The 21952-nt window shown below is 45.6% G+C and overlaps 2 protein-coding genes across 17 annotated transcripts in view; one reads left to right on the top strand and one right to left on the bottom strand.

The window, feature by feature from the left end:
* FKBP15 (FKBP prolyl isomerase family member 15) overlaps positions 1–21952 on the bottom strand; it is a 126514-nt gene that overhangs the window by 75462 nt on the left and 29100 nt on the right. For 2 of the 13 annotated variants that reach the window (XM_073313895.2, XM_078849016.1), the window contains exon 1: positions 5384–5881. The exons of 3 other annotated variants lie outside the window; for them this stretch is intronic. In XM_073313895.2, coding sequence (XP_073169996.1) covers positions 5384–5490 — 107 coding nt within the window. In that variant the 5' untranslated portion in view covers positions 5491–5881. Of the gene's footprint in view, positions 1–5383; positions 5890–6131; positions 6310–21952 lie in introns of those variants that run through there. 8 more of the 13 variants (XM_073313902.2, XM_073313901.2, XM_078849015.1 and 5 more) reach the window with 6 other exon arrangements.
* SLC31A1 (solute carrier family 31 member 1) overlaps positions 6312–21952 on the top strand; it is a 60426-nt gene continuing 44785 nt past the window's right edge. The window contains exons 1-2 of one of the 4 annotated variants that reach the window (XM_073313909.1): positions 6312–6512; positions 14507–14630. Coding sequence is in view for 2 of the 4 variants with exons in the window: in XM_073313907.2 (XP_073170008.1) it covers positions 6476–6512 (37 nt within the window). In the remaining 2 variants the exon portion in view is untranslated. Of the gene's footprint in view, positions 6513–14506; positions 14631–14723; positions 20267–21952 lie in introns of those variants that run through there. The other 3 variants (XM_073313907.2, XM_073313910.2, XM_073313908.2) reach the window with 3 other exon arrangements.

The raw sequence follows: 21952 nt of genomic DNA, 5'->3' as shown, positions 1-21952 counted from the left end.
TGGAAGAGACCTCAGGAGGTCATCTAGTCCAATCCCCTGCTCAAAGCAGGGCCAACACCTATTAAATCATCCCAGCCAGGGCTTTGTCAAGCCAGGCCTTAAAAACCTCTAAGGATGGAGATTCCATCACCTCCCTAGGGAGCCCATTCCAGTGCTTCACCACACTCCTAGTGAAATAGTTTTTCCTCATATCCAACCTAGACCTCCCCCACTGCAACTTGAAACCATTACTTCTTGTTCGGACATCACTGAGAACAGCCTAGCTCCATCCTTTTTGGAACCCCCACTTCACATAGTTGAAGGCTGCTATCAAATCCTCCTCACTTACGTGTTCTGCAGACTAAATAACCCCAGTTCCCTCAGCCTCTCCTCATAGGTCATGTGCCCCAGCCCCTTAATCATTGTCGTTGCCTTCTGCTGGACTCTCTCCAATTTGTCCACATCCCTTCTGTAGTGGCAGGGACCAAAACTGGATGCTATACTCCAGGTGTGGCCTCACCAGTGCCGGATAGAGGGGAATAATCACTTCCCTTGATCTGTTGGCAATGCTCCTACTAATACAGCCCAATATGCCGTTGGCCTTCTTGGCAACAAGGGCACACTGCTGACTCATATCCAGCTTCTCGTCCACTGTACTCTCCAGATCCTTTTCTGCAGAACTGCTGCTTAGTCCATCGTTGCCCAGCCTGTAGCGGTGCATGGGATTCTTCCTTCTTAAGTGCAGGACTCTGCATCCTATGATTCTATGAGTTCACTGGCTAATGGTTAAAGAGTGCTTACTATTGAATGGATATGATTTTATTGTTATGGTTAAGTAAATATTAGTATGATGTAATGTGATCAATCCCTATTATTATTATTGTTCATCCCTAAAAAATTGTAAGAGCATACTTATTACTATAGCAAGAATTTAACACATAGCTGCTTTCAGTCTTTGAAGACAAACTCATTTTCAGATGTTAATGTAAACCTATTTCCAAACAAAACTGGTATGCAAGAAATACCTCTTTAAAAATCTTGTTTTTTCTTGACTGCATTACCACCACCTTCGGGAACTAAGGGTGCAAGAGTGTGGATCTAATTTACTTTTCACCTTTCATACTAGAGGTTTACTTTGAAGTTTCACAATTGAACTACTCCAGTCAGTTTCACTACTACTTCTCTTCGACAAGGCTGCTGTGGTCTAGGCTTGAAATGCTTCCCCCCTCCAGCACATTTCATTTAAAGTTTAACATCCGACATCTCAATTGTATGAATAAAAGCCCTACATGCTTTAAGTCTGTTTCCTGCTCCTTGGGAAAAAACAAACAAACAAAAAAACCTATCAAAGCAAGGAAACTTCAGGATTTAATGTATTTTTAATGACAGGTTTCAGAGCAGCAGCCATGTTAGTCTGTATTTACAAAAGGAAAAGGAGTACTTGTGGCACCTTAGAAACTAACAAATTTATTTGAGCATAAGCTTTCGTGAGCTACAGCTCACTTCATCGGGTGCAATGAAGTGAGCTGTAGCTCACGAAAGCTTATGCTCAAATAAATTTGTTAGTCTCTAAGGTGCCACAAGTACTCCTTTTCTTTTTGTATTTTTAATGTGTACTTTGGTATTGTGATGCACAGTTTAAGAAACATAGGCCAGCAAACTATAAAATTTACAGCCTTGATAACTTTTTACATCAGAGAAAACTCAAAAAGTTATTTTTTCCTGCGCAAGTATCATCTAGCAATAAGATTAGAATTTTAACAAATTCTTCGACACAGCTCCTGCCCTAAAAGTCGCATTCAATTCTTTTTTTTCTTTTTTATCAAATTAATATTCTTTGATTCTAAGGGCAGAAGGAATCATCCTGATAATCTAATCTGACCTGGGTAGCATAGGCCAGAGAAGTTCCCCCAAAATAATTTTGAAATAGAGTATATCTTCTAGAAAAGCATCCAATCTTGATTTAAAAACTGACACCTTATTTCCAGTTTGAATGTGTCTAGTTTCTACTTCCCGCCACTGGATCTTTATAACTTTGTCTGCTGTATTAAAGAGCTCATTATCAAATATTTATAAGTGTCTGTGTGGGGAACAGACTGCAACCAACCTTCTATTTATTAAGCTAAACAGATTGAGAACTTGAGTCTATTACTAAAGTCAAGAAGATTTAGCTTATACTGTAACTTTATTTCATACTGCATTTTAGAGAGAAAACATTGCTAGGCTTCCTTTATTTTAGTGAACTTCCATATTAAATGGATAGTAGAAAAAAAAAAGAGTTATTAGTTCATTATGAGATCAGAAACTCAAAAGTCTTGTTCTGAATTGAAACTGAAAGTGTGGTATGATGAGGTTCAGTTTTAGGTACAGATTGTGAGGTGTCAGCTACCATCAAGAGAATGTCTATAAAATCAAACTACCTCTATGGAAACAAACTCAGATTTCCTGCCAAAGATATTCCAGGCTCCATGTTCCTGATGGTATGCTCTGAAAGGTCATTTTCTATACAGTGTTTTTCTAACACTATTACAAATTGTGGGGCGAGCCCAAGCTTTATTGCAGCTCTCTGTGAAATGTAGCACCTCAGCATATTTCCCCACAGGAACAGCAGCAGTAGAAACTGATTCTAAACAGCATTTTTCTTCCACAGCAGTGATTTTCTGAAAGCACGTGACTGTCTAAGTAGACTATTTCAAACATCTGATTGCTATTTGTACTTGAGGAGTTTGTGGAAAAAGGGGATTAGTGTTCAGCTTTTTTTTTTTTTTTTTAATCTAAAAAAACTAAAAATGGAAGAGACGCTTAGATGGATCACAAGTCAACTTTGTCTGCAAACACAATTAACTTCATCACAAGACCATCACACCCGCCTGCCTCCACTTCCTTTTGAAAATAAGGAAGCAGCAGCAGGTCTTCTAATATAAGGCCTTGTCTACACTTACTGCGATTGATCCACTGGGGGCCAATTTAGTGGGTCTTAGACCCTCTAAATTGACCACCGATTGCTCTCCTATTGACTCTGAAGGAGAAGCATAAGGTAAGTTGACAGGAGAGTTTCTCCAGTTGACCCAGCGCAGTGCAGAAACCGCTATAAGTCAACCCAAGCTATGGCAACTCCAGCTACATTATTCATGTAGCTGGCGTTACATAACTTAGGTCAACTTAACCCCATAGTGTAGACCTGCCCTAACAAACCAGGTTTTTCTGTGACAAAACTGCGAGCACCGCAGATCCACCTCTGCATGTAAGGGTTGCTACAGGGAAAAGATAGATACCCTAAATGAAAGTGAATTATTTGCTTTTGAGGGATCTAGTACTAGTCCTTTTTCCATTGGGAGCCAGTGAGCAGCACTGGAACTGCCAAACCAAAGACCGGATATCATGATAGATGGATATTTCCTTCTCAATCGAGCACGTATCTATCGTACTTATGTGCCTCCCCGCCCCCATCTCTGTAGTAACTGAGCACCTCAGTCTTTTAGTGCATTATCCTTACATGCACCCACGCCTGTGAGATAGGAGAGTGTTATTATCCCCATTGGACAGAATGGGAATGGAGGCACAGAGAAACTGAGGGTGTGACTACACTGCAGTTGGGAACATGCCTCCAGACCAGGCAGACAGACTTGCGCTAGCTCCTCTCGAGCTAGTGTAGTAAAAATAGCGCAGTGGATATTATGGCATGGGCAATGGCTCAGGCTAGCCATGTAAGTTCAAGCGCATCCCACCCCACCAGCTGAGCTCAGGTAGCTAGCCCAAGCTGCCACCTGTGCTCCACCGCCCACACTGCTATTTTTAGTGAACTAGCTGGAGCAGAGCTAGTGGAAGTCTGACTACCTGGGTTGGGGGCATGCTCCTAGCTGCAGCACAGACATACTGTAAGTGACCTTGCACACACAGGCATTCTTAGGTCACCCAAGTCACAGGCCCTTGGACCATATTTCCTCATACAACAAGCCTATGGAGGGTCCTCTAAGAATTTTCTCCTCAGGGGGAAGACAATTATTTTCCACTGGGAGCCAGTGGCCAGCACTGGCACTGCCAAACCAAGCTACCTTGTCTCTCTACCTTTCAGTTGACAATTATTCTGGGTCATTGCCCATCTCTAACACAAAAGGTCACTGTAGGTACCAACAAGATTTCCCTAGCATGGGATTTAAAATGAGGAAGGTATTTCACAACATTATATTCTCCAATAGTTCTGTCTGCCCTGGAGGAGTACTTGAAGGATACTGCTCTGACTGCACCAGAGCTGCCTTCTCCTGGTTAGTGCTTGGAGAGAAGTTCTGCTGCTGCATGAGGCTTGGCAGCATGCACTCTTTGCTGCCTTTGTAGCTCACTTACTGAAAGGCCACATTTAATAGTGATCCAGGTCGAGAATGCAGCTTGTATTTAACACACACTCTCTCTCTGAAGAACACTTTTCCATCTGCAAAATTTGACCTGTAGTTTCTTATTTCATGACAACCTTGCAACAGCAATTCACAATAGTCTGAACTCAGATATAAAGCCCTAATTCTCCCTGCAGAGTTTACTTTTACCACTTTTAGTTAGTTCTGATGGATATAATGCATATATAACATGAAGCAATAGTTAAAAGTTATAGACTTTTTCAAGTAAAGCTCAATGATCCCAGAGCAACTACTAGAACTATTAAGCTACATCATATGAAAAAACCCTATATAACTTCTGAGTGGCAAGATCCTGTTTTTAGAAACTATACAATTCTGATGAATGTTTTTCCTTAGAAAGCTCTTAAAATATGCTACACAAAAGCAGCCTTAAACATGAGGCTGAAATACATTCCTTTATCACTTAAGGAAAGTGTCAACATTATGGACTTATTAGCCATTTAAACAAGAATTCTGCTAAGTCATGTGATTAGCTGTAGTTTCAATTCTAAACAACTTTATGAAAGCCAGCATGAGCTGTCATTTCCTTCCCCAGAGTCAGGAATGTTGAAAGACAACTGTTCAAAATACTCCTCTGAATACCAGTATCTAGTTCAGCCCTTGGAAACACAGTGGAACAGGTCTACAGACTTTACTCTTATGTCAAACATTTACAGTGAAGTTAATGACAGGTTTCAGAGTAACAGCCATGTTAGTCTGTATTCGCAAAAAGAAAAGGAGGACTTGTGGCACCTTAGAGACTAACAAATATATTTGAGCATGAGCTTTCGTGAGCTACAGCTCACTTCATCGGATGCAAGTGAAGTTAATGAAAAGTGTCCTACCATTTCAATGCACTGCAGCAGTGTGCATTTTGCAATTCCATTTATATCAAGCTTACACTTATGTATGGCCTGCCTAGACTAGTCATTTCAACTAGACTGTTGCCCTCTCCAGATTATTGTATTTGTAATAGACACTGGACTAGAGAGTGAAGCTTTGAGAGAAATTACTTCATTGGAAAAAGGATTTCCGCCTCCCGACAAGGCACGTTGTCAAAATAAAGGGCCACCAAATTCACTCCTTCCTTTGCCCGAATTTCAAGAGTCCACAAACACATTTTGAGTCTTCTGGCCACCCACCAGGCTTACACCAACAACTCAGACTGACAGCAGAAAAGCAAGTCAGCCAGGACGAAGGCAAAGCGCGCGGAGGTCCCAGGTTCAGGTTGCCAAGGGGCTGCTTTTAGAAGCCGCAGCGACAGGACAACGCGAGCGCGGCAGCTCCCCGCCAAGGGCTACCCGCGCGGCGCGGACGCTGCGACACCACGGCGGGCGCCAGGACGACCTCGGTGCAGCTCCGCGGTCAGAGGCCCGGCCGGCAGCCCCACGCCGCAGGCGGCTGTGCCACCGAGCTGTCCCGGCGCGGCCAGCCCGGGGCCTGTCGCCAAGGGCCACGCGCGAAGGGAGGCGGCGGCCCGGCGCGGCCCCGCTGCCAGTCGCGGGAAGGGCCGGCCTCACGACCCGGCAGGGCCCGGCTCCGCCCGGCGACTTGGGACAGGAAGCGAGTGTGGGAGTGACTGGAGCGACCCCGTGCGGCGGGTGCCGGGCGCGGGCAGCTGCAGCCCCTCGGCCGGTGGCTCGCGGGTCGCCTCAGGCAGGCCCGTCGGGGCCGAGCCCGGGAGCCAGCGCGAGCGGGCAGGGAGAACTGCCGGCGCCCCGCGCGGGGGCGGGCTGGGCAGACCCAGCCAGGGGCGCTCACCCGCCCGTAGGGGACAGAAAGTCCGCGTCGTCCTCCTCCGCGGCCCCGAACATGCTGCCTCCGGCGGCCGGTCTCGGCGGCCCGGGTACCCGCGAACAGGGCAGCAGCCAAGACAGCTCTCGCCTGTGTCGCAAAACTGTCGCGCGGCGGCGCCTGCGGCCTCGCCTGCTTTCCCGCTGGGCCTGGGGGCGGGCCTTTGCCTCACGGACCAATAGCGCCCCTCCCGTCCGGGAGCGGATCGCGCTGCCCAATGGGGCGACATCCCGCCTTCCAGGGCAGGTCCCAGCTCCGAGGCCACGTCCGAGGGGCGGGGTCTGCAGCCCTGGAGTGGGCCGGGGCGGCGGATGAGTGGCGTGTCGTGTCGGTGGCCGGTCCGGAGCGGTGAGTGGCGCGGCGCGGCGGCGGCCTGTGCCCGCCGCGGGGGCCGGTCCCTTGCAGGGGCCGCCCGGGGTCCTGCAGCCCGAGCCGGCGGCGGAGCCCGGACGCCTGGGTCCCGTTCCCAGCGCTGCCAGCGGCTCGCCCGGGCCCTTCGCCTCTGCCGCTCGCGCTCCGTGCGGCGGGGCCGCGGCCGGGGCGGCTCGGATCCTGGGGCGGGAGACGGGCCCGCCGGCGAGGCCCGGCTCCCTGACGTCCGTGCCGCGCTGGAGGCAGAGGGTGTGACCCCTCGTTGTCTCCGAGGGAGCCGACGCGCGCGGTTGCACGACGCCCCCCGAGAGCACGTTCCGCTGGGGGCCCCGGGCGTTCGCGTCCCCGGGCAGGCGTGGGGCACCGCGGCTGCTCAACGTTGCCTGCCAGCCTGGGCCGCAGTTTAGGACAGGACATAAAAGTGCAGAGTAACCGAAGAGAATGACACTGTAGAGGGCGTTTAGGGAGGCAGATTGAACGGACTGAACTTGCTTTGGCCAGGAACCTAGAGACTGCTCCATATTCCTATGAGAAGTGCCTCCGTTGATTAAGCCCTGGGTCTGGCGTCCCATCCAAAGTGACCCCTCTCATAACCAGAGTTCACTGAACGCACACAGGGGCTTTGGCCATATAGACTCAGCGGGAGGGGTACCCCCCAGTTCAGCCACTAGCACCAGTTTCTGCAGCACTGCACGTTTTCATTGAGGATTTCGTGTCTGCGTATTGACTGTCCCAGTCCTTAGCTTATGAATTCTGGCATGATCACAGCACATGATGTAGCATGGCTATAGGGTTTCTGAGTAAAGTGCCTTGTACTTGAATTCTGACTATACAACATTTAGACTGCTGCTGATTTGAACCCGGCTACTGGCGGATGTAGTAGTATTTGCATTTCAAGCTTTGCCACTGATACTTGGTTAGCATTTCTCAATACAACCCCTCTGCGAAAAAAGCTGTAGGGAGGGTGTGTTGAGGGTAGAAAAAATTTTGTTTTAAATTACTTTAATGACTGACTCCGGCCTGGCTTCTATTCTGGGCCATGAGTTCCAGTACCTTCCACTTCCTGCTGACTTGTCTGTCCTTTAACCCTCTATGGAACGATGCCTGAGCAGAACCCAAATTGAAGGAATCTGGTATGATTCTGAGACTTCAGATGCTCCAAGTTCCACTGTTGCTTACACTGTGCACAAAGAAATAGGAGTTAGGTAGCAGTGATGCACCAGGTTCTGACCCAGGGGCACATCCCTGAACTCATAAAGTTGTGGTGAGGTGAGTGGGTAGGAGCATGGTGCTGGTTGGTGAGTCTATGGGGTTAGTCTGGTGTGGATGGGAAGGTTGCTGTTAAGCAGATCTGTTCTGTTTACTTCCCTCACACAAGAGTATTGTGACAAGTTTCAGGGTGGTAGCTGTGTTAGTCTGTATCAGCAAAAAAACCCTAGGGGTACTTGTGGCACCTTAGAGACTAACAAATTTATTTTGGCATAAGCTTTCGTGGGCTAAAACCCATCGGATGCCACAAGGACTCCTCATTGTTTTTACAAGAGTATTGATTTCTAAGGGGAGAGCTAGAACTGCCCATGAGAAAATCTCCACATACTATTTTTAACACACTCTCACTATTTCAGTGGTAGAGGTGCAAGTGCAGCAGGAGGGTCAGGCACCAACAATATGTCAAGACTTTACTGTTTATAGGAGCACAATATTGTTTTTGCCAAGCAAGGGGCATTACAGCTTTGCTTATGGATCTGAGCAGTGACCATGTAAATCTACAATTTGCTGTGTTGGCGGGATAATAAAAGATGTAGACAGTCCTCCATGCTCTGGACTTGGTCTGGCTTCTGAGAAGTGGCCTGGAGTGCAGGAAGTGTTGTGCAATACACAACTCCATGAGGAAGTTTTGCAAAAGTAAATATTTCAAGGAAAATGGAACACAAAATTGCTATTTTTCCTACCTTGTTCATGGCCAATACTTGGAAAAGTTTACTGGTCCTGAAAAGGTTTGTACTGGTCCTGCCAGCAAGGAATTTGTTCCAAGCCTTTTCATGATGATTTTAGCAGATCATGCCTCCGAAAAGAATGCTTTTTTACCCTTGGAAAGCAGGGATTCCTGTCTACATTTAAGTGGCTGTAGTCTTGGCTCTTAGCTGTAGCAGACTAGAGCTTAGGTGACACTGAAATTGCAATGGATCTGAAGTATGAGGGAAAGAAAACTAATAAGAAAAATTAGAATAGTGTGAGTCTAAGGCCTGATAACTTGTAAGCTGCTGGACTTAGCGTCAAATGCCTTATACTAGTAGTTCTAGTTTCTACTCTTTGCAGTTTATGATCAAATCAGAGCACAGAATCCTAGAACTGGAAGGGACCTCGAGAGGTCATCTTGTCCAGTCCACTGCACTCAAGGTAGGACTAAGTATTATCTAGACCATCCTAGACAGGTGTTTGTCCAACCTGCTCTTAAAAATCCCCAATGGCGGAGATTCCACCACCTCCCTAGGCAATTTATTTCAGTGCTTAACCACCCTGACAATTAGGAAGTTTTTCCTAATGTCCAGCGTAAACCGCCCTTGCTGCAATTTAAGCCCATTGCTTCTTGTCCTATCCTCAGAGGTTAAGAAGAACAATTTTTCTCCCTCCTCCTTGTAACAACCTTTTATGTATTTGAAAACTGTTATCATGTCCCCTCTCAGTCTCCTCTTCTCCAAACTAAACAAACCCAATTTTTTCAATCTCCCCTCATAGGTCATGTTTTCTAGACCTTTAATCATTTTTGTTGCTCTTCTCTGGACTTTCTCCAATTTGTCCACATCTTTCCTGAAATGTGGTGCCCAGAATTGGACACAATACTCCAGTTGAGGCCTAATCAGCGCAGAGTAGAGCGGAAGAATTACTTCTTGTGTCTTGCTTACAACACTCCTGCTAATACATTCCGAAATTATGTTTGCTTTTTTTTGCAACAGTGTTACACTGTTGACTCATATTTAGCTTGTGATCCACTATGACCCCCAGATCCCTTTCCGCAGTACTCCTTCCTAGGCAGTCATTTCCCATTTTATGTGTGTGCAACTGATTGTTCCTTCCTAAGTGGAGTACTTTGCATTTGTCCTTATTGAATTTCATCCTATTTACTTCAGACCATTTCTCCAGTTTTTCCAGAGCATTTTGAATTTTAATCCTATCCTCAAAGCACTTGCAATCCCTCCCAGCTTGGTATCATCCACAAACTTTATAAGTGTACTCTCTATGCCATTATCTAAATCATTGATGAAGATATTGAATAGAACCAGACCCGATCCTTGTGGGACCCTACTTGTTATGCCTTTCCAGCATGACTGTGAACCACTGATAACTACTTTCTGGGAACAATTTTCCAACTAGTTATGCACCCACCTTATAGTAGCTCCATCTAGGTTGTATTTCCCTAATTTGTTTATGAGAGGGTCATGGGAGACCGTATCAAAAGCCTTACTAAAGTCAAGATATACCACATCTACCGCTTCTCCCCATCCACAAGGCTTGTTACCCTGTCAAAGAAAGTCATCAGGTTGGTTTGATATGATTTGTTCTTGACAAATCCATGCTGACTGTTATTTATCACTTTATTATCTTCTAGGTGTTTGCAAATTGATTGCTTAATTATTTGCTCTATTATCTTTCCGGGAACAGAAGTTAAGCTAACTGGTCTGTAATTTCCCAGGTTTTCCCTATTTTCCTTTTTATAGATGGGCACTATATTTGCCCTTTTCCAGTCTTCTGGAATGTCTCCCGTCTTCCATGACTTTTCAAAGATAATTGCTAATGGCTCAGATATCTCCTCAGTCAGCTCCTTGAGTACTCTAGGATGCATTTCATCAGGCCCTGGTAATCTGAAGTCATCTAACTTGTCTAAGTAATTTTTGACTTGTTCTTTCCCTATTTTAGACTCTGATCCTACCTCATTTTCACTGGTATTCACTGTGTTAGATGTCCAATCACCACCAGTCGTCTTGGTGAAAACCAAAACAAAAAGTCATTAAGCATGTGTGGGCCCCTTAATGAATGAGGGAGGCAACCTAGTGACAGAGGATGTGGAAAAAGCTAATGTACTCAATGCTTTTTTTGCCTCTGTCTTCACAAACAAGGTCAGCTCCCAGACTGCTGCGCTGGGCATCACAACATGGGGAATAGATGGCCAGCCCTCTGTGGAGAAAGAGGTGGATAGGGACTATTTAGAAAAGCTGGATGTGCACAAGTCCCATGGGGCCAGACGAGTTGCATCCGAGAGTGCTGAAGGAATTGGCGGCTGTGATTGCAGAGCCATTGGCCATTATTTTTGAAAACTCGTGGTGAACGGGGGAAGTCCCGGATGACTGGAAAAAGGCTAATGTAGTGCCAATCTTTAAAAAAGGGAAGAAGGAGGATCCTGGGAACTACAGGCCAGTCAGCCTCACCTCAGTCCCTGGAAAAATCATGGAGCAGGTCCTCAAGGAATCAATCCTGAAGCACTTACATGAGAGGAAAGTGATCAGGAACAGCCAGCATGGATTCACCAAGGGAAGGTCATGCCTGACTAATCTAATCGCCTTCTATGATGAGATTACTGGTTCTGTGGATGAAGGGAAAGCAGTGGATGTATTGTTTCTTGACTTTAGCAAAGCTTTTGACACGGTCTCCCACAGTATTCTTGTCAGCAAGTTAAAGAAGTATGGGCTGGATGAATGCACTATAAGGTGGGTAGAAAGTTGGCTAGATTGTCGGGCTCAACGGGTAGTGATCAATGGCTCCATGTCTAGTTGGCAGCCGGTATCAAGCGGAGTGCCCCAGGGGTCGGTCCTGGGGCCGGTTTTGTTCAATATCTTCGTAAATGATCTGGAGGATGGTGTGGATTGCACTCTCAGCAAATTTGCGGATGATACTAAACTGGGAGGAGTGGTGGATACGCTGGAGGGCAGGGATAGGATACAGAGGGCCCTAGACAAATTGGAGGATTGGGCCAAAAGAAATCTGATGAGGTTCAATAAGGATAAGTGCAGGGTCCTGCACTTAGGACGGAAGAACCCAATGCACAGCTACAGACTAGGGACCGAATGGCTAGGCAGCAGTTCTGTGGAAAAGGACCTAGGGGTGACAGTGGACGAGAAGATGGATATGAGTCAGCAGTGTGCCCTTGTTGCCAAGAAGGCCAATGGCATTTTGGGATGTATAAGTAGGGGCATAGTGAGCAGATCGAGGGACGTGATCGTCCCCCTCTATTAGACATTGGTGAGGCCTCATCTGGAGTACTGTGTCCAGTTTTGGGCCCCACACTACAAGAAGGATGTGGATAAATTGGAAAGAGTCCAGCGAAGAGCAACAAAAATGATTAGGGGTCTGGAACACATGACTTCTGAGGAGCGGCTGAGGGAACTGGGATTGTTTAGCCTGCAGAAGAGAAGAATGAGGGGGGATTTGATAGCTGCTTTCAACTACCTGAGAGGTGGTTCCAGAGAGGATGGTTCTAGACTATTCTCAGTGGTGGAAGAGGACAGGACAAGGAGTAATGGTCTCAAGTTGCAGTGGGGGAGGTTTAGATTGGATATTAGGAAAAACTTTTTCACTAGGAGGGTGGTGAAACACTGGAATGCGTTACCTAGGGAGATGGTAGAATCTTCTTCCTTAGAAGTTTTTAAGGTCAGGCTTGACAAAGCCCTGGCTGGGATGATTTAATTGGGGATTGGTCGTGCTTTGAGCAGGGGGTTGGACTAGATGACCTCCTGAGGTCCCTTCCAACCCTGATATTCTATGATTCTATGTCTGCCATTTCCACATTTTCTGTTATTGTCTTTCCCCCCTCATTGAGTAATGGGCCTACTCTGTCCTTGGTCTTCCTCTTGTTTCTAATGTATTTGTAGAATGTTTTCTTGTTTCCTTTTATGTCCCTAGCTAGTTTGATCTCGTTTTGTGCCTTGGTTTTTCTAATTTTGTCCCTACATACTTCTGTTGTTTGTTTATATTCATCCTTTGTCCCTACGTACTTGTTATTTGTTTATATTCATCCTTTGTAATCCTCAAACGAGTGGGCCTGAACTGACATTGGATTAGATGGGTGTTTTTTTTTTTTTTTTTTTAGTGATCCAGAACTAGAGATAAAGAAGATCCAGACAGTAGGCCAGTGTAATTGTAGGTTCCTATGGGATAGGGGCAGGGGGAAATGTTGAGTGGTAATCTGGTTTCCGTGGAGAATATTGCATTTGAATCTTTTACAGACATAAATAAAAGCTGTATCTTCACTGCAAACAAAACACATACCACAACCCCTATCTCAATGAAAAATCCTAGTGGAGAAAAGGCAACAGGCAGATTTTATTTTGATGTGGCAAGTGAAGGTCAATACTGTATCCCCTACCCCACCCAGCTGTATTGAGGTAAAAACTAGAGTCTTGCCTCTGCTAGGATTCTATATAGAGTTAGTAAAAACACACCTTTTTTGCAGTGAAGCCTCTTAAGCTAAGTGAAACTGAGACCATGCCTACACTAGGAGCATGCTTCTGGGTATACCTGTACTGGTGTACTATACTGGCAAAGTATCAGGGGGTAGCCATGTTAGTCTATATTCGCAAAAACAACAAGGAGTCCGGAGGCACCTTTAAAGACTAACAGATTTATTTGAGCATAAGCTTTCGTGGGTAAAAACCCCACTTCTTCAGATGCATGGAGTGAAAATTACAGACACAGACATAAATATACTGACACATGAAGAGAAGGGAGTTACTTCACAAGTGGATAACCAGTGTTGACAGGGCCAATTTGATCAGGGTGGATGTAGTCCACTCCCAACAATAGATGTGGAGGTGTAATTCCAGGACAGGCAAAACTGCTTCTGTAATGAGCCAGCTACTCCTAGTCCCTATTCAAGCCCAAATTAATGGTGTTAAATTTGTAAATGAATTTTAGTTCTGCAGTTTCTCTTTGAAGTCTCAGAGTAACAGCCGTGTTATCTGTATTTGCAAAAAGAAAAGGAGTACTTGTGGCACCTTAGAGACTAACCAATTTATTAGAGCATAAGCTTTCGTGAGCTACAGCTCACTTCCTCATGGAAGCTGTAGCTCACGAAAGCTTATGCTCTAATAAATTGGTTAGTCTCTAAGGTGCCACAAGTACTCCTTTTCTTTGAAGTCTGTTTCTGAAGCTTTTTTGTTCAAGTATAGCTACTTTCAAATCTGTTATAGAATGTCCAGGAAGATTGAAGTGTTCTCCCACTGGCTTTTGTATGTTGCCATTCCTGATATCCGATTTGTGTCCATTTATTCTTTTACGTAGGGACTGTCCGGTTTGGCCAATGTACATGGCAGAGGGGCATTGCTGGCACATGATGGTATATATAACATTAGTAGACGTGCAGGTGATTGAGCCTCTGATGGTGTGGCTGCTGTGTTTGGGTCCTCTGATGGTGTCGCTAGGGTAGATATGGGGACAGAGTAGGCAACGAGGTTTGCTACAGGGATTGTTTCCTGGGTTAGTGTTTCTGTGGTGTGGTGTGTAGTTGCTGGTGAGTATTTGCTTCAGGTTGGGGGGCTGTCTGTAAGAGAGGTCTGGCCTGTCTCCCAAGGTCTGGGAGAGTGAGGGATCATTTTCCAGGATAGGTTGTAGATCGTTGATGGTGTGCTGGAGAGGTTTTAGCTGGGGGCTGTATGTAATGGCCGGTGGTGTTCTGTTGTTTTCCTTGTGGGGCCTGTCCTGTAGTAGGTGATTTCTGGGTACCCGTCTCGCTCTGTCAGTCTGTTTCCTTATTTCCCCAGGTGGGTATTGTAGTTTTAAGAATGCTTGATAAAGCTCTTATAGGTGTTTGTCTCTGTCTGAGGGATTGGAGCAAATTCAGTTGTATTTTAGGGGTTGGCTGTAGACAATGGATTGTGCAATGTGTCCTGGATGGAAGTTGGAGGCATGTATAGCATGTATAGTAGGTTTCTGGTATAGGGTGGTGTTTATGTGACCATCACTTATTTGCACTGTAGTGTCCAGGAAGTGGACCAGAGCTTTGTCTCTTCTGGAATTGACACCTCCTCATCTATTGATGGGAGTGGACCACATCCACCCTGATCGAATTGGCCCTGTCAACACTGGTTCTCCACTTGTGAGGTAACTCCCTTCTCTTCATGTGCCAGTATATTTATGTCTGCGTCTGTAATTTTCACTCCATGCATCTGAAGAAGTGGGTTTTTTACCCACAAAAGCTTATGCTCAAATAAATCTGTTTGGCTTTAAGGTGCCACCGGACTCCTTGTTGTTTTTATACTGGCAAAGTGCTGCTAGTGTGAATGCAGCTTATCCTGGCAAAATTGTGCTTTTGCCCGTATAGTTTATTCCAATGGCTTCCCCCTGCTCCCCCCTCCCCTGCCCAAGCAAAATAAGCTATATGAACAAAGACACAGTTTTGCCAGTTTAAGTGGGTCTACAGTAGGGGCTTTTTCTGGAACAGAAAGTCTAACTCCCTAGGCTCTGAAGTGACATAGTCACTTTTGAAAATAGGATTCAGGCTCCTAAGTTACTTAGATGCTTTTGGAAATCTTACCCTTTCTATCCAATTTCTTTTGTATATGAGATATTTATGAAGCAATGTAAGGAGATAAAGCACAGCATCTTTAGTACTACTAATAATGTATGTCCTCCTAGGGCACCTTTCATTTGAGGATTAAAACACTTCATGAACTTTGAAAGTCAGCACACACAAGTATTAGCCTATCTGTAAAAAGGGGATAAGTGACACATTCAGGTTCATGCTGCAGTCCCATGGTATAACTATTTTGCCATGCTTTCTCTGACATGAATAATCCCCAAACAATTAAATTTATGGGAGCACTATAATGTGGCACCTTGAGGGGGATTAAAGTCTATTCAGAAGCATTTATTACATTCACTTTGAAACAATTTGACTTTAATTTACTTCGGGCTCAGAGGCAACTGAGCAAGCCATAACAATTATTTTTTCATTAAAAATTATGTATGTATTGTGACAGGGTCGGGCCAGATGACTACAGGAGAGTGATAGAAGGCAGATATATTAGCCCCAGGTTAAGCAGGTCCCTTTCCCCTGGGTAAGGTAATGGAGCAGTTCCAGAACAATCAGGAACTTGCTGGAACCAATTAAGGCAGACAGGCTAATTAGGACACCTAGAGTCAATTAAGAAGCTGCTAGAATCAATTAAGGCAGGCTAATCAGGGCACCTGGTTTAAAAAGGACCTCACTTCAGTCAGTGAGGGGCACACAAGGAGCTGAGAGTGAAAGGGCATGCTGCTGGAGGACTGAGGAGTACAAACGCAATCTGGCATCAGGAGGAAGGTCCTGTGGTGAGGATACAGAAGGTGTTGGGAGGAGGCCATGGGGAAGTAGCCCAGGGAGTTGTAGCTGTCACACAGGTGTTACATGAAACACTGTAGACAGCTGTGATCCACAGGGTCCTGGGCTGGAACCCAGAGTAGAGGGCGGGCCCGGGTTCCCCCCATTCCCCTATTGGATACAGGAGGAGGACCTGTACAGGACCTGCACTGTGGGTCCCACCAGAGGGGAAGGTCCCTGGCCTGTCCCCCAACCCACTAGGTGGACCAGCAGAGACTGTGGGGATTGTTCTCCTTCCTTTTCCCCATGTTGGCCAGTGATGATGTTATCCGAGTAAAACAGCAGATTTGAGCTACGAAAGTGGCCAAACAGAGGGCTGCCATGAATCTCTGAGGTGAGCAAATCCGCCAATAAGAGCAGGACCCACCAAGGTAGAGGAGGAACTTTGTCACAGTATCTTTTAAGCCATATTAGCATCCCTGTAATCCTCTTTGTGGTGCATTATCTTCTGAAACTCTTTATGAGGTTTAAATTAGACTTTAATTTAATAGAATACTAAGGGGACACTGGAATTGATGTGCAAACTCTACCTCTAAGTGTTCACTGCCTCCATATCTGCGTATTTCACATAGCTGGCTGTTACCACCTTTCTGCGCAAACCTAGGGTAAAATGATCATTCGTGTGATGAACACAAAGATGTTTGGAACAAGCAGATATCTCTCCTCGCCTTGCCCCAACAAATAGTACTCCTGGGGGAATTCTGTGCACAATATTTTAAAAATTCTGCATATTTTATTAGTCAAAGTACCACAATATAAGCATGCTAGTCCACATGGCTGGCCCATGCTGGCTGATTCAGGGCTTGGTCTAACGGGCTGTTTAATTTAATCCTAGGGTAATTTTGTATCCCCATGCACGTGCAGAATTCGTATCCCCTGCAGAATTCCCCTCCTCCCCACCAGAGAAAATAGATTCTACCAGTTGCAATTACACCTTTTGCCCACCAGGGGCTGCTGTGGCATCAGAACAGAGGGTAGACAGCCATTGATAGGGAGGGGGCAGTGACTGCAGTCCTCACAGCACCCTGCCTGCACAGCCAGGTGGGGACGCATAGGATATGGGGGGGACGGACAGCGTGGAGCACATGGGGCTGCTGGGGAGTCACACACACTGGAGTTCAGAAGGGCTAGTGGGAGGTGGGGCAGACTGGGGTGGGGGCACAGGAGCTAATGGGGTGATAGTATTGAGCCAGGGACTGAATGGGAATGGTGGTGCAGGGTCACATAGGGATGGGGAAAGGAGAGTGCAGGGATACACAGGGACAGGGGCAGATGTGTCTGACTGAGTGGGAGAGGCTACAGATGAGCCAGGGTCTGCATGGGGGATGCTCTCCAACTCACTAACAATCCCATCTCTCCCGTCCAAAAAAATCTGTTCCATACTTCTCCTAGCCACACCCAACAACCCTCCAGGTTCACTCTCAGGCTGCTTCCGAGCAATTACTTCCCTCTCCCTCCGCTCCTCCATTACCTCTGACTCCCCCAAGCCTTCTCACTGCTTATGCGGGGGGTGGGAAATACATTTCTGTATTGTAGTTTAAATGAATTATTATTATTCAAAGTTCTGTATTAATATGAGTAGGAAGGAATCTATTTGTTAAAAATATTTCTTGGATCTTAGTTTTTTGTCTGTTTTATTACAGACATACTTGCTGAAAGGTATTTTGAAATAAATTACCATAATAATTGAAACTGGTGTGATTATATTGTGGTTTTTTGATTAATAAAATATGCAGAATTTTAAAATATCGTATACAGAATTTTACATTTTTTGGTGCAGAATTCCCCCAGGAATATTACTGTGTAGATGTTTAGGCTCAGGCTGCAGCTTGAGCTTTGCGATCCTCCCTCCTTACTGCGTCCTAGAGCATGGATTCCAGTCTGAGCCAGAATGTTTACACTGCAATCAGACAGCCCCATAGCCTGAGACCCTGAGTCAGCTGGCATGGGCCAACTGTGGATTTTTAATTGCAGTGTAGATATACCCTTAAGGGCTAAACCAAGGGACTGTTTATAGTGACTTCTGGGTTCTGTACCTATCTTGGCAATATCTCCTAAAAGCTGGATTTTATGCACAGTTTTTGTAGGAGTATTTTTAACAAAAAATTGGTAAGAACCTACAACATGTTTTGTGTTCCTGCAGTGGAATCTAGAAGACTGTTCTCGCAGAGTGTGAAAAGTCTATTAATATAACGTTGGGTTCCAGATTTAGTTTGCTCTCATTGCAAGAAGAATTAGTGCAGTCTGCAAATGAGGCTAGGCTACAGCGAATTCAGATGTGAGAGGAGGAATGCCAGAAATTGGAGGGGATGAGTTAGATGCTTTTAAGGTGAGAAGAAGGATTCCAAAAATAGCATAAGGAAAGGTGGAAACAAATGTCTAGAATGTAAAATTTAAAATATAAGCATTAGAGAAACTGAGAAATGTTTCTCGAACTTTAGGTTCTTGCAGGGATGTGAAGGGTAACAAGAAGGGTTTCTACAGGTGTTAGTAACAAGAAGGTCAGGGAAAGTGTTGCACCCTTACTGAATGGGGGAGGCAACCTAGTGACAGATGATGTGGAAAAAGCTGAAGTACTCAATGCTTTTTTTGCCTCCGTCTTCACAGACTAGGTCAGCTCCTAGACTGCTGCACTGGGCAGCACAGTATGGGGAGGAGGTGAGCAGCCCTCAGTGGTGAAAGAACAGGTTAAGGACTATTTAGAAAAGCTGGACGTGCACAAGTCCATGGGTCCAGATCTAATGCATTCGAGGGTGCTGAGGGACTTGGCTGATGTGATTGCAGAGCAATTAGCCATTATCTCTGAAAACTCATGGTAGTTGTGGGAGGTCCCGGATGACTGGAAAAAGGCAAATATGGTGTTCGTGGTTTTTAAAAAAAGGAAGGAGGAGAACCCGGGGAACTATAGAGCTGTGAGCCTCACCTCAGTCCCTGGCAAAATCATTGAGCAGGTCCTCAAGGAATCCATTTTGAAGCACTTGGAGGAGAGGAAGGTGATCACGAACAATCAACATGGATTCACCAAGGGCAAGTCGTGCCTGACCAACCTGATTGCCTTCTATGATGAGATAATTGGTTCTGTGGATATGGGGAAAGTGGTGAACGTGATATACCTTGACTTTAGCAAAGCTTTTGTTATGGTCTCCCACAGTATTCTTAAAGCAAGTTAAAGAATTATGGATTGGATGAATGTACTATAAGGTAGATAGAAAGCTGGCTAGATCGTCCGACTCAACAGGTTGCGATCAACGGTTCAATGTCTAGTTGGCAGCCGGTATCAAGCGGAGTGCCTCAGGTTTTGTTCAACGTCTTTATTAATGATCTGGATGATGGGATGGATTGCACCCTCAGGACGTTCGCAGATTACACTAAAATGTGGGGAGAGATAGATGTGCTGGAGGGTGGGGATTTCACAGTGTAAGAAGCACCATTATGTCCCACAGGGTTTCCAGTTGGGAACCTGTTGGGAGATCATGCTCCACACAGGGGCTCTCCCTGGCACTTGCGCATGGGAGCATGCTGCATATGTGCTGCCTACTCCCTCTCTTCTGTGCTCCCTGCCTCAGTGCCAACCACGTCTACAAGTAGAGGGGAAAATGGAGTCCCTAGGTTGTGACCATTCCTCTCCAGTCACCCCACAGGCCAGCCCCCTGCTTTGCCTCAGCCCCTTATTGTATTTTAAAAGCCTGAACTATGATGTCCTCGTTCTGCCAGCTGGGAAGAAACTATGAACTGTGCTGCTTCTGGAAGCATAGTATCCACCTGTAAGAGAGGTGATAGATACCCCACGGGGAAAGGGAAGCCTCACTCCAGCCACCCAGCTCCCTCATTGCCCATGTAGATTCTGCTCTTATGCGGCCAGCTAGGCTTGCAGCAGGCTGCCTCCCCAGAACTGTTGCCGGACCAGTTATAACTACGTGTCTTACACAGTACAAAGTCTTTGGCTTTGTTTAATTGAAAACATCAGTGTTTTGGAGGACGGATTATTTGACTCCGGATGGAATGGTGCTGAATCCTTCCTGCCTCCAGCCGCTACCATGATCCACACCCTCCCCCAACCCTCCCTCCCCCAATATGCCAAGAGTGACTCAGTCTCTCTGAAGTTACTAGGACTAAATGGACCTGATTTCGGATAGGCTGGGGGTTTGGCAACGAAAGGACTAAGATAGCAGTAAAAGCGCTGGGAGTAGGAAAAGGTATTAGTTAAATCTGAGTAGTAGTTAATAATTAGTCACAAGGTAGAGATAATGGATCTGGGTTCTGCTTGTCAGCATTATGTGAAATTGCCCTTTTAAAAACTTTGATCCATCTAAGGATTGCTGTATTGGGGAAGACGGGTCTCCTGGAGACAGTGGATGGGAAAACTGGCTCTGGGAAAGTAAGTACCCAGCACAGCTTCTCTGGCCGTGACTCTGGCTTCCTTTGGAGGGTGTATGGGGGTGTTGCAAACCTTAGGAGGTGAAGGAAATAGGGTGTTTTATGTGCTGGATAGTCCTCATTTAGACCACGGAGCAAACTGCTCTGTTGGTCCCTGATTGTTCCCTATCCAGTGCTGTGTTTGCCAAGCCCTAAAAGTGATCGGTAAGAATGATCAAGTTGTCTTGCCCACCTAAAATACCCTTTAAAGGCATTATCACTTCCAGAGGATTTTGTTTGTCATCTTCTCTCATCTCCCTTCCCACCCTCCCAATCCCCACAGAGGAGAAAACTGCTGTCTTGGTGAGTTGACAAAAATGGTAGTTTTTTGAGGGATAGGTTTTTGACTCCATAAAGGCAAAAATATCTTAATGGTTTTGGTACTCTCAAATGCACTGGATGATGGGGAAGTGCTCCCAGGGTGTCATCCTGGCTCTCACCCATTCCTTGATGAATGAATGGAAACTATTTCCTTGTTGTACTTTGTCTCCTGGTGTCTGATAATGCTTGTACACCTCAGTCCTTCAACAGTCCGCGTTCTCACTCTCAGCTCCTAGTGCCTCTTGCTCCCAGATCCTCACACGCACACCACAAACTGAAGTGAGCTCCCTTTTAAAAACCCAGGTGCCCTGATTAGCCTGCCTTAATTGATTCTAGCAGCTTCTTGATTGGCTGTAGGTGTTCTAATCAGCCTGTCTTAATGGTCTCCAGAAGGTTCCTGATTGTTCTAGAACCTTCCCTGTTACCTTACCCAGGGAAAAGGGACCTACTTAACCTGGGGCTAATATATCTGCCTTCTATTACTCTCCTATAGCCATCTGGCCCGACCCTGTCACAATTGTTTTATTTTTGAATGCAGGTCTTTTTGTACATAATTCTACATTTATAAGTTCAACTTTCATGATAAAGTGATTGCACTTCAGTACTTGTATTAGGTGAATTGAAAAATAGTATTTTTTTTTACAGTGCAAATACTTGTAATCAAAAATAAATATAAAGTGAGCACTGTACACTTTTTTATTCTGTGTTGTAATTGAAATCAATATATTTGAAAATGTAGAAAACATCCAAAATATTTAAACAGTATTTTATTATTTAACAGCATGATTAATCGCACGATTAATCCCAATTAATTTTTTTAATCACTTGACAGCCCTAGAATTTATCGAACGTAGAGGTGTCAAAGCTGGGGTTGGGTCTTTGTTTATTTTCTGTGTAACTTGTATACGTATGTCCTCCCTTACTATTTCATCTTTGAATCCGTGGTTTTTCTATTAAATACTCCAAGTGGGTCTCTGTTGTGTAAACTGTGTGGAGTGTGTGCACCAAAGTGAACTGATAACTGGGGGGGTGGGGTGGAGAGGTTTCATGCCTTCCCGGGTGACTAACCTAAGAGGAACAGTCAGAGTTGTCTGGTAATTAAGAATCTGGGTGGGTAGATTTGGGGAGACTTGGGACCAGAACAGCTGTTGGTTGTAACCCTTCAAGGAGTAACAAGGCTGGTGGAAGCTAGTGGGAGACCTTGTGCTTATGGGCAGGCTACTGGTGTCAGAGAGCTGAACCACAGTAGCATAGCATTAAGGCACCCCAAAGTTTAGAGGGTGGGTGGTGACAAAACCCCTTACGTGCATGGGTAATCCCCAGAAGT

Source organism: Lepidochelys kempii, chromosome 16, assembly GCF_965140285.1.
Source record: "Lepidochelys kempii isolate rLepKem1 chromosome 16, rLepKem1.hap1, whole genome shotgun sequence".
In the NCBI taxonomy this organism is placed as follows: domain Eukaryota; kingdom Metazoa; phylum Chordata; order Testudines; family Cheloniidae; genus Lepidochelys; species Lepidochelys kempii.
The sequence above is the reverse complement of the archived record's forward strand: the minus strand, read 5'-3'. Positions and strand labels throughout refer to the sequence as shown.